Source organism: Anomalospiza imberbis, chromosome 14 (assembly GCF_031753505.1).
Source record: "Anomalospiza imberbis isolate Cuckoo-Finch-1a 21T00152 chromosome 14, ASM3175350v1, whole genome shotgun sequence".
Taxonomy (NCBI): Eukaryota; Metazoa; Chordata; class Aves; order Passeriformes; family Viduidae; genus Anomalospiza; species Anomalospiza imberbis.
This window is the reverse complement of record NC_089694.1, coordinates 105,504-117,294: the sequence shown is the minus strand read 5'-3', so window position 1 is coordinate 117,294 and position 11,791 is coordinate 105,504. Positions and strand designations below refer to the sequence as shown.

Sequence of the window (11,791 nt, the reverse complement as noted above, 5' to 3'; positions counted from 1 at the left end):
TCCACTTGCTCCAAGCTTCTCCCCCTGTGCTAGTTTGCACCATCTTTGGTTTCTCCTGTAGCTTCCACCCAGACTCCCAGCATGACTGAGCACCTCCACCTCCCCTGCAGAGGTTTGTGGTTCTTCAGGCAGCCCAGCACTGCCTCCAGGAGCCCGGCCCACAGGGCTGGCTGCGTTTCAGCTGCAGCAGGGACATGGTCAGACCCACACCACCACGGGGCACCCTGGGAGGCAGAAGCTGCCCAGCTGCACACACAGCATGTGCAGCATCCATCCCTCTGCTCTGAAACAGAGACATCCCTGCAGGCTCCATGACCTTAGGACAGGCAGGAATAATCCTCTTTCAGTCAGGTGTCCTAAATCCCATTAAAAACTAGTCCCCACCCCTCTGTTTCATAGCTATGCTAGGGGCTTCAGCCTTGGTGTCTCACTGCTCTCCTAGGACAGGGGCTCTCTGCTTCCTTCTGCTGCTAAAATGTCCCTAGTGCTGCCTGGCCCTGGCACCTCAACATGCCCCAAGGAGCCCCTAGACGCTTCTGGGACTGGTTGTCCCCATTGTGACCCCCAGTGCCACCCCACTGCCTTCTTGATCCCCAGACCCCAAGCAGGACCCTGTGAAATCTCAGCCTGGGGCTGGGAAGGGTGAGCAGTGTTCAAAACATACAGAGCCACCTATGTCTGAATCCATAAATTGTATTAATTGTGGGGTGATCAGTGGAAGAAACTCCACACTGTGAAAAGGGGAACCACAAACACTGAATTATGCTGCAAAACATAGCATAATGCACAGTCCTCTGGCACTCAGTCTCTCTGGTTACAAATATAAGATGGGTTTAGTTAAATAAATAGTCTTCATACAAGATGTCAGACAAGAGTGGTCCATCCCCAAAGAAAGTTAAGTAGTTTTGGACAACAGCCAAAAATACATACTAAATTGTAGTGAAACCAAACAGTCCCTGAGCTATTGACTTTGAAGGGGGCTGTGCTGGGCACCCAGCTCTGCAATGAGCTGTGAAAAGAATGCCCCTTCTATTGCACCAGTGGTGGCATTTGGGCACTGTGTTAGGACTAGATCTTCAGCCTCCAGCACAACAAAGCCTAAAGACTGTCCAAATCTGGAAGCTCTTCCATTTGCAAACCTGTTGGCATCCAAGATTATCTCCAAACTTTGACTCTCTGTGACCTTTATAATCAAAACCCCCAGGCTTGTCACATGTACCATCTTCAAATGTTTTTTAAAATGTAATCAATGTCCTTGTGCCCCGATCACCTTCCCTGCAGACCAAGCTGGAGAAAAGGGTTGGGAAGACCACAGTGTGCAGTGTCACCCAGGTACCCCCTGCCCAAGAGGGCATCTGCACAGTCCTGCTCTCCTGGAGCTCTAGGAAAATGCCCCTGTGGACATGTCCTCACTGAGGACAGCCAGAAGATGCTCTGCACATGTGCCTTGGAGGGAAGAAGTGGGTGGGCCTACCAGCCCCGTGGTTTCCTGGTCCTCCTCCTTGGGTAGGAGGGGTGTCAGAAGAAGATGCAGTTCCAGTTTTGATGGTGGTACCCGGTAGTGAAACTGTCCACAGGCAAAGGTTCCTCTGCCTGCAGAGGCGGGAGGACAGTCTGGTGAACAGATTCAGGTCACCAAGAGCAGACCACCACTAGTGCCCTACTTTCTCTCTGCCTTGAAATCTGCAGTCCTCCCTCAGCCACCAATCACCCCTCCGGTGTGGAGCGATTGTCACCAAGTATGACCCCAGCTGAGGCAGTGCCATCCTGAGGAAGTTGGTTGAGTTTCACAGACAGACATGGATGGAAAAAAAGGGGGTTCTCCAGATACAGCAGACAGTTGGAGTGGCAACATTGCCTCACCAGCAGCTACCATGTAAAGACAGTGCTGGGCTTACTCATTCCTATAGAGAAGATGTTCCTAAGCCTTTTTATGTTTCCATTGATGCTTGTAAGCAGATTGGTCCTGGAGGTATGTATGAACCCCGCTTGGCTGAAGTGCCATGAGCCATCCTACATTTCTAGGAAAGAAACATTGATGGCAAAGTTTGGTAAACGAAGCTCTTATGACATAACAGGGACAACGACCCTGCCAGGAACATGGGGTGTGGTGGACCCAGACACACGACACCAGCCTGTACCAAATCACTGGCTGCGAAAGAATAAAAACTGAAAGCAAATAATAACAGCTTCAAACTTTGTTCCATTTGTGTTATCAGGGCCCTTTGGCCCTCATTAATAAATAAAAAAAAATTATACATATAAATTTTTTTACAAATTAAAAACCAAGAAAAACAGAGAGGAAGAGGAACATAAATAAGGGGAAAAGGGAAAGGCGCTTTGCTCAAGAAAGTTGGGCTGGATTCCCAGCTCAAGACAGCCCTTTCCTCGCTACAGCTTGAAGATGCCAAAGTAGGTGTTGCCGTGGCTGTACCTCACTTTTGTGGAGTCTGTCACATTGACAAAGACCATGTCATCTTCCCGGAGGTTGAAGACACCTCCCACACGGATGGACTGGAGTTCACAGAGGGTCTTCAAGTGTCCTTCTCCATGTGTCTTCAAAGAGCTCTGTGTCTTTTGTCCTTTCAGCAAGAGCCGGTCCTCTTCCTTGGGGATATGTAAATAAATATAGAGGGTGAAGGGTGCCAAAGACACTTCCGTGGTGCAGAAGCTGACTTGGGAGTAGATGTAGTAGAGCCCTGCTTCCTCCACCTTCAGTTTCCCCTCCTTGTTGGATATCAAGCTGTTTGTGGGGCCATACATGGTCTCCCTCCACTCCAGCACTGTAGGGAGAGAGCATGGCAGGTGAGCTCAGAGAAGGAGATTTCCACTTTGGCAGGCTGATTTGAGGGGACACCCACAGACATCTGGCCTCAAAGCCTCTGTCTGTCCGTGGGGAGCAGTTAGTGGGGTAACCAGCCCAGGACACCATCCCCAGCCCAGGGGAGCAGGGACCCTTCCCCAAGGCCGGAGCAGATTTAACCCATGTTGCTGATTACTGGCTTTGTCAGCCTTGACTGGATATGTGAGTGGAGGTACATTTAGCTTTCTTCATCCAGCCAAGTGGAAATGCTTAAGGAGGAGGCTTGTCTGTGTTTACTGCAGCAGACCAAACACTGTGTCACTTGCATTTGCTGCCTTCATGGACTTCAGTGGGACACCCTTCAAGCCCTCAGAGCACTACCAAAATATGCTGCAACTCTGGTCTTCAGAGCCTCCCATCCCAGTTTTTCCCAACTGGGGGCTGCCTTTCCTCCAGAGTCCTTCCTCCTCTTGGCCTCTGACGATGGCGAGACTTTACCAAGGAAGTACAAAAATTAACATTGCACAGTTGCTATCCCTACCTGAGTGCAGAGCTGCAAGGGCTTAGCACAGTGAGTGCTGCTTCCCATTGCCAGGACCATGGCCCACACAGATCAGGTGATGCCATGGATTTTGGGACACTTTTGGTGTCGTCAGAGTAGCTCATGTGGTTAGTGCAGATAAGCCTATACAGAGACCTGGAAGCCACGGATGTAGGGCCTGAGCTCAGCTACAACCTCTGGAATTTGGACATCTGCCTTCCCCAATCTACAGAGTCACCTGGAAGAGCAGCCAGGGGGAGCAACTTGGCTCCAAGGGGGAATAATGAGTTCAACTGCCCCAGCCCAGAGACAGTGTGCCATGGGTAGTCCTGGAGGAGCCACACAGCCCATGAGCCATGGCCAAGCATCCCACAGCGACATTTCCCCGCACAGAGTTGAGCTCCAGGCAACTGCTGCTCTCTGCAGGCTCTCTGAGCCTGCTTTATAGGCTCAACAAGTGTTTGAACAGGGAGTTTTAAAATACAGTGAGTTTCTCACTTCTCTGATCTTATCTAACACTAAGCTTTCCACAGGTAGACTGAGCACTGGGTGAAATGCTGCGTCAGAAATGGAAAGAGCAGTTGCCAATTACTGTCAATTACTCCAGAATTAAATCAGAAGTGCTTAGATTGTGAAATCCTTGCAGATGGAGTGACTGACCTTGCAAGCTCATACTCACTTTGGTAATCCTTGCTGTTGTGGGAAGTCCCTCAGCTAAGGCTAAGCCAAGGAGTAGAGCAGCAAGAGCAACCACAGTCGATACAGTGGCATGCACAAATGCAAAAGGACTCAGGTGTTTTTCTGAAACCTGATGTGGCCATGGCTGTGAATAATTGCACCTTAACTAAACCAGTTTGGAGCCCTATGCTGCGATTGTAAAGCCCTCAGCCAGCCCATCTTACTACCAGGACCACTATGGGCGAGAACAGGATTAAATCAGCAGACACAAATGTAAGCAGGGCTCTCCTGCAGAAGCCACCATAGCAAGAGATGGCCAGGAGAGCAAAAAGGTCTATTTTAAGAAGAAAAGTGGGAGGTTGTTTTCCTTAAATACAAAACTAAGAAGTTTTCCACTCATAAAAAACACTGGAAAGTTTAAGCCCTTGTGGTGCATTTCCAGGATGGGCACACATAGACATAGGGCTACTGAGGACAGTTGGGATGTGTGAACCCCACATGGCACAGGTGCACGTGGTGATGTGACCACTGGGAGGTTTGCTGTGTTTTGGAGACACACTTTTGTGCTGGAGTTGTTCTGTCCCTTTCCCTGCCCTTAGAGAGCCGCAGGGCAGGACTGGGAATGCACACTGCTGCGTCCCTCTGGCTCCCCGGTTGAGGTAGGACCAAGTGAGTCTGTCTTACCTGAGCCTGCCTTGTTGCTCTGCTGACCTGCCAGGTGAACTGCAATTGGCTCCCTCTTCCCTGCTGCAATTTAGAAAGTCCAGTATTATTGATGCCTTGGCACTCACTGTTTCCCCAGTGCTCCTCTGCTGGGACTGCAGCACCTTCCACCCTTAATGTTTCTCTACAGGCCAAGATTCTCTACATCTCCAGATTCCACCCCCAGCCCAGAGTGAGGCAGGACTCCACTCAGCAGAGACCTGCAGGTGCTTCTGAGGGGAAGCCTCTGATGGATGAACCCTGTGTAGGAGATGATGCCACCTTGCCCGGTTGGAACAGGACCTGGATGTGCCCACACCTCACCTGCCACAGATGTCTCATTCTTGTGCGTCAAATGGAGATGCTCATGGTGCTCAGGACCTGTGATGTGAAAAGGCCGCAGATTTAATTTCAGGCTCAATTTCAACAACCTCAGACTGTCTACGCTGGCACCTAGAACCGCCTGCCCTGGGGAGACAGCCATGCCCAGTGTCCCCCTCTTCCAGCCCACACCAAGCTCAGTCCTACATCCATGGGGATGCTTCAAACCCCAACTCGTCCCCTGCCTCCACACCATGCCCTGAGAAACTCATGGGCTGTTGAAGGAAACCCCTTCCCAGGCTAAGGAACTCCTCCTGCCCCAGCAAGCCATGAGTGCACCAGTTACACCAGGAAACTCACCTCTCTGCATTTCAAACTTGGGCTGCTCTTTGGGGGTTCTGTCCTGCTACAACAGAAAAAATATATGGGTTTTCTTCAAAATCAATGATTTTGAAAATGTATATATAAAAGATGCTCTGGTCATTGCTGGAGTTGGTGATATTTGGCTCCAACAGCCCTGTCAGCTCGTGACAGAGGATACCTGAAGCCAGAGAGCCCCTCTTGTACTTTCCCCAGCTTCACACATGACCATGGGCTGTTTGCAGCAGGGAGTTTATAGGCTTTATGGTCTTAGGTTTATTCAATTAAAATGATGGGTAAAATTTATTGAAAACAATAAGATAAACAAGAAAAATCTCCTTTTCCTGTGGGAGAGCCATGATGCAAGTACTGCCAATGTACATCCCTGCCCTTCAGTTGGAGTTTTCAGGACTGCTGAGCACAAGCCTACCTCAGACATAATTTTAGGTGATCTGTTGGGTACTGTTACAAACCTGAAGATTTAGCTGAGGCAAGTTTAGCTGAGGCATTTGGTGTCATCAGGCAGTGACAATGAGGAATAAATGTTCCTCTCCTGTCTACTCTGGCCAACAGAGCCACTCCTAAGCAGTGAATTCAGGGCTGAGCAGGATGAGAGCACCTCATTGCAATGCATGTTGCAATGCAAATTGGCTCTTCTGCATACAAATGTGATCATGCTCCTCTTCACTGGTTGCCAGGAGCTGTTTCCTTGCCCAAGCCTTGCACTGTCATTGATACCTGGGCAAAGTGGGCGAAAATGTGTTCCCAGTGGCAGGTGGCCACTAGCATCCTCACAGCCACCCAGCACAGGATTGGAGCAAGGTGCCAGACAGCAGAAAATAAATTCTTTTCAGACTGGAATCAGGGAGTAATGCCAAGGTGGCTGTAGCTCCATCCTCCCCACCACGAGCCCCAAACACACCATGGCATGTTACAGCTGGATGTGCTCTGATCAAGAACATTTTAGGAAAACATCAACGAGATTTTTCAATAATATCAATATAGTGTAAAAATAATACAGTATAAAAAAGGGCATGTGCTACACAGCCCAAAAGTAAAGGGCACCCATGGTTTTAAAAAAAGCTTGGGGTGAAAAAAGCTTGTGATGTGTGACTGAGAGCCCCTCTCCTTCTTCAGTGGGCTCTTTATCCACCTAACAGCATGTACCTTGCACTGGATGTTCTGGAAGCCCTTTATAACCTTTTCACAGTCCAATAATGTCGACTTCTGACCTTCTGCTGTCTGACATTTCTGTACTTTCTTCAGGAAGATGTAATCTTCATTTAAGCTCAACACCTCTTCCATCTGCCGACAGAGGAGAGAAGGGAGGGTCAACAGGATGTTAGTAGGAAACCTGCAACAGCTGGCAGCAGAGCCATGCTGCATTCCTACCACCAATAAATCCATGGAAGTTCAGGGTCAGATGTTCAGCACTGGGATGAAGTGGGCAGACAAACCGTGGGCAGCAAGAGCTACCACCAGACACCCAACACAGCATCTGTGCCCTCATCCACTGAGAATTGAACCCATGGAGCTCACCCCGAATGACAATGCTAGGTGACAGGAGGATTGCTCAGGATCTATTTTCTATCACCTTGATTATTAATTTAAATGTCCATCTCTGACTTTTCCTAAAGGCACAGAAATCCCAGTGGGTGGCTCAGGGGCTCGGGCTTTGCAGGTCCTTCCCTAATGGCCTCAGCAGGCAGCTGGGATGCTCATTCAGCCCCTCACTGCCCTGTCCACACAGAGGGGTTTTAACTTTTTTTCTGCTCACTTATTGACTAAAAGTGTTGCCAGCAAAACAAAACAACATGTAAGTTGGGGCTAAATCGTGCCAAGATCTTCAGATTAAAAAAGAAAAATCAGAAAGCCAATAAGAAAATATTTAAATGCATCCAAATAACTGATTTTTATATTTACACCTGTTTGGTTTTTTGTTGGTTTGTTGTTCCTTGTAAAAACCTAACATTCAGTCAAATGGCAAAGAGAAAGTGCAGCTGGACATGAGGACACACAGCAGGGCAGAGAGCTCAGCCCAGGTAGCACTAAGATATGGAGGATCAGATTTGAAGCCCTCCCACAAGCTCTGAAGGCAACTGAAATCTTCTTGCCACCTGTGACTGCATTTCAGCTGCCTCTGATCCTCAGCCTGTAGTCACATTTCCCTCTGCCAGAGACCCTCTACACATCCCTTCATGACAGGCTCCATGCAGTGAAGTCCCCTGCCAGCCCTCTGATATTAAAGCCCCTCTAGCTCAACATTGCTCTCCACCCTTGTAGATCAGAAACCACACATCTAAATTTCAATTTAATTTGAAATGACACATGTAAAAATCAGTAACCTCCACCATACCACTGTATCAGGTAAGAAAAATTCTGGGTTTTAGGCACATATTTCTTTAGCTGGCAGTCATTTCTGACTTGAAGGATAGTAGCTTTAGATTGGTGATTTTAGGCACCATGCAGTGCAGCTGCAGCCATACCAACCTCAAAAACAGCTTTCTGGACTTTAACTTTTTAGTAGATATCGTCCCAAGTATGGGACAGGATCACTGCTACTGTGTACCTTCAAAAATGGAGAAAGTACTAAGGTAAAGTCTTTTCTTCCCTAAACTGAAAGACAGCACCTGAAGTGAGATGTTGATAAAATCACTGAAACATGAAAAAAAAAAAAAAAAAAATTTCTGGACCTTTCATCTTCTCAGTTAACGTCACATTGCTAATAAGTGCTACAAAATCAGAAAAACCACCACCAAACCTAAAACAGCCATTTCCATGTCTAAACCACACCCTCTTGTCCTCAGACTAGCCATCAGCTAGAAAACCTTCTCTCTGCTTACCTTATCCATCTTCATGTGAAGATACAAACAGAAGAGCACGGTCCCAATGGTCTGCACTACAGTAAATACAGTGAGGAAGCCCATGAACATTTTCATGGTGCCAGGAGACGTGTTGCTGATGGGACGGGGTGCCTCAGGGCCATAGGGTTCATTCATCCTCCGTGCACGTTGCTGGGGCTCCTCCAAATTCTCTGCTTGCAAGTAGCATGAGAACTGTTGTGCTACCGCCTGCTGCTCAGGGGATACAGGGTACAGCAACCTACACTTCCTGGAAAAACTCTTCGTAGTGGGTAGGTTTGTTCACTACCATCTCCCAGAACAAACAGCAACAAAAAAGTTGCTTAGACTTTCTTCTCTGTTGCACTTCCATGCTTTTTCCTACTGTTCCACTAGAAACAGAGAAAGGTTCTTGTTTTGTATATTCATATCTGCCCTTGAATCACTCAAAAATATTCCCTGATGTGTGTTTTTTACAGTTGTGGATGAAAGTTTTGCGGCAAGTTGCCTTAAAAGAAATGTAGACTGAATACAAGTACTGCTGAGCAGTACTGTGGGCTGCCAGGGGCTGGGAAGAACTCAGAAATTTGGTTGTTTCTCAAAAGGGGAAGAATAGCTTTTTCCCTTTTAATTTCCTTTAAGAGAAGGGTGATTTCTGCAGTGAAGATGCTTGGCCGAGGCAGGTGGGTTGTGCTGGTTTCTGCTTTCCCTTGTGCTCCCCCTGGGTGATGTCTCTGCCTGAGTAGGCTGGATGATCTAGGAGAAAGGACCATCTGTACAGACGCTGTAACCCTGGTGTGGGCACAGCATTCATGCTCCTCACCAGGCAATGAGACTTCGGGCTCGGTGCTTGGCCATCAGTTTGGAGAGACAAGTTTTAAGCAGCTTTCTTGATACCCTAGTGAGGTGCTCACCCTGTACCCAAGGGCACAAACCATCTCATACCCTGCCCCATTTACCCCTGTTACCTGTAGCTATGTACCGAGGCATGAAAAGGGCTGTTGGGAACGCAAGATACTCCAGTCAGCTTCTGACCTCCCAGCATCACTGCCATGCAGCTTTGAGAAACCCCTGTCTCCTCTACACCCTGACCCCTCTCGAGCTGGCTGCAGGGAGGTGAGGTCCTGCCCCCCAGCTCTTCAGGAATCCAACATTCATGAGTACATATAATGCTGCTAAAATAATTTGCCAAGTAAATACCAGGGGGTCCTCATTGCTTGCAACGGGGGACAGACCTAATTTTCTCCATGTAAAGAGAATAAATGTGGGGGTTTGTTGATATGCAGAGGAGGGGGGCTGCAAGAATGTGTTGAGTGGTATGCTAGAGGAGATGTTCTTATCAGATGTGCACACAGCCAATACAGGGGTGGATCCTGCCAAGGCAGGGGGGTGTTGAACAGATCCTGCTTGCCAGCAGCCCCAGGAGAGGAGGGTACACAGTGCCTTTTGGGGCTGCTTCAAGCATTGCAGGATGGAGTCCAGCATCTGCTTGTCCTATCTGCCTTCTCTCCCGCATCCTGCCCTGTGTGGTTAACATGCTGTGAGCTGCAAAGGCAAGTGCTGGTAACAAAGCACAAACACCTCTGCAACTGAATCGGGGTTTGAACTTAGCAGGTCACTGTACTCCTAAATATAACATCCTAATCACAAGTGTGCGATGGCTCCAGGGTCTTTGTGGGCAGCATTTGAGTAACAGGACAGAGGATGCCTTGGGGCTGAGGCCCCGGCTGGTGCTTTGGAGTCATGTAACCCTTCAGCTTGCCAGGACTGTCACACCTCTGCAGTGAGGGGTAGGGCTCATCCTTTGGGAAGAGGCTGCCAGCTCCGAGGTCAGCTCCCCTTTTGTCTTTCCAAAGACATTTCTGTAGAGCTATCTGCTTCACTGAAATGAGAAGAACCTGTAGGAAACATTGAAAAGCCCAAGCATGTCGCTGGTCCCATTGCATGCTCCTTGATGGAGGCTGAAGCCTTGGATGGGCTGGCAAGTTTGGTGAGGAGGATGGGGAAGGGCTCCAGTTTTGGGTACCCAGCACAAAACATCACTGGTTGGCCACCCATGCTGCAAACCAGGAAATGGAGTTGCTCCTTGGCAGCACCCTGATAGGAGAAACCAGGTGGAAAATATGACAGTGGGGATCCTGGCAGAGGTTCAGCAGCAGCAGCGCCTCTTCAGAAAACCCTTGCTCCATACCAGCAATCCAGCCGCTTGCTGCTGCAACTGGCAGGGAACGACCCTCGTGAGCTGTCCACTCTGCAGCACCTGGTCCTGAAGCTTCTATGGCTCAACCTGGACCACCACGGCTGCTCTGCCAGGAGTGTTGGATCAGACACGAGGAGCTGACCAAGTCCTGTGGCAGGCAGACCCCCAATGAGCCATTCTGGCACTGTTACTGTTCAGAGCCAGGCAACCTAGGGACCTGCTGCAGGGTATGTGGGGTCATTGGCCCCTTGGGACATGCTCTGTTGCCACCTCACATGGATAGTAGGGATGGTGGGGGGATGCACTTCCTGGCTGTTTGGCTGCTGTAGGAACATGGGGGAGCATAGCAAAGTGGGGAACACAGTCTTAGGGAAAGTGGGACATGATCCAGAGAGATGATGGGCAAGGAAGAGAGGACCCAACACCAGAAGGAACAGTCTGCCTTCATGGGATAATCCCAGGGAAGATGAAGTCACATCCTCACCTGGTGATGAGCCCAACACCAAAAAACAAATCAGGTTTTCTTTCACGTCCCAAACGCTCTGAACGTAACCATACCCACCCACTTGTGAACCCAAACTTGTACAGTTCCTCCAGCCAGATAACCCCTGGGTGAGACAATGGGAAAATGTGATCCACTGCTTGCATTCCTATTGCCCTAGTTGTGGTATTTCCACTGATCAGCAAATTGTCTCCATTCGTATTCGGGGTTCTGAGTTTGTTTACTGAGAAAATATCTGGTTGCCTGCCCCAGTGATCTGTCAAAGTCTGGGAGCATCTCTGAAGGCAGCAAGGTGAAAGCTGCTGAGAGGAGAGTGATTTTTTGGGTTTTTTTGGGTGCACACTGTGGTTTCTTGACTAGCTTTTTAAAATGTGATGCTTGCCCCACATGCTCTTTATGATTAACAAAAGCTGGGTGTTGTGCAGTGCTAAGAACAATACACTCGAAAAGAAGATTTTATTCTGAGTCAGAAAAGGAGTTTGCCTGCAATGCTGTGGGAAGGATGCAAAAAGGAATCTATGAGAGAAACCTAAATTAAGTCCCTTCAGCCCAGGGCCAGGGGCAGAAGTGAAATATGAACTTTTCTGCCATTTGTTTTTTCACTTCTTTAGATTTTTCACTCTCCTGTATCTTCTGAGCTCTCATGTCTCCAGGACAACCCTGTCATCAGAGAGGAAGAGGGAACAGAAATAGCCAGAGCACCGCAGAAAACATCACTAGCACCCGGAGGAGGAAAGGTTGCATTACAGTTTCTGTTCACTATCTACCTCAGTCGAATAATAGAAAATTCTTGGTGTCTGGAGCAGCAAGAAGCAATTTCAGGGAGAGAAAAACATGTCAATGC

The 11,791-nt window shown here is 48.7% G+C and overlaps 1 protein-coding gene across 1 annotated transcript; it reads right to left on the bottom strand.

The window, feature by feature from the left end:
- Positions 1–675: 675 nt before the first annotated feature.
- On the bottom strand, positions 676–8,670 carry CD40LG (CD40 ligand). Its single transcript, XM_068204509.1, has 6 exons — positions 8,249–8,670; positions 6,573–6,710; positions 5,406–5,448; positions 5,049–5,105; positions 4,707–4,769; positions 676–2,783 (listed from the first exon to the last, which is right to left on the bottom strand). Exons 1-6 carry the CDS (start codon positions 8,402–8,404, stop codon positions 2,392–2,394), a joined length of 849 nt encoding a protein of 282 aa, XP_068060610.1. The 5' UTR covers positions 8,405–8,670; the 3' UTR covers positions 676–2,391.
- Between the last annotated feature and the right edge of the window lie 3,121 nt (positions 8,671–11,791).

Coding starts and splice junctions, on each gene's coding strand:
- CD40LG (XM_068204509.1), bottom strand. CDS start 8,404: ATGAATGAACCCTATGGCCCTGAGGCACCCCGTCCCATCAGCAACACG. Junction 6,711..8,248: donor TTCACATGAAGATGGATAAG/GTAAGCAGAGAG, acceptor CTCTGTCGGCAG/ATGGAAGAGGTGTTGAGCTT. Junction 4,770..5,048: donor GAATGAGACATCTGTGGCAG/GTGAGGTGTGGG, acceptor TCTAAATTGCAG/CAGGGAAGAGGGAGCCAATT.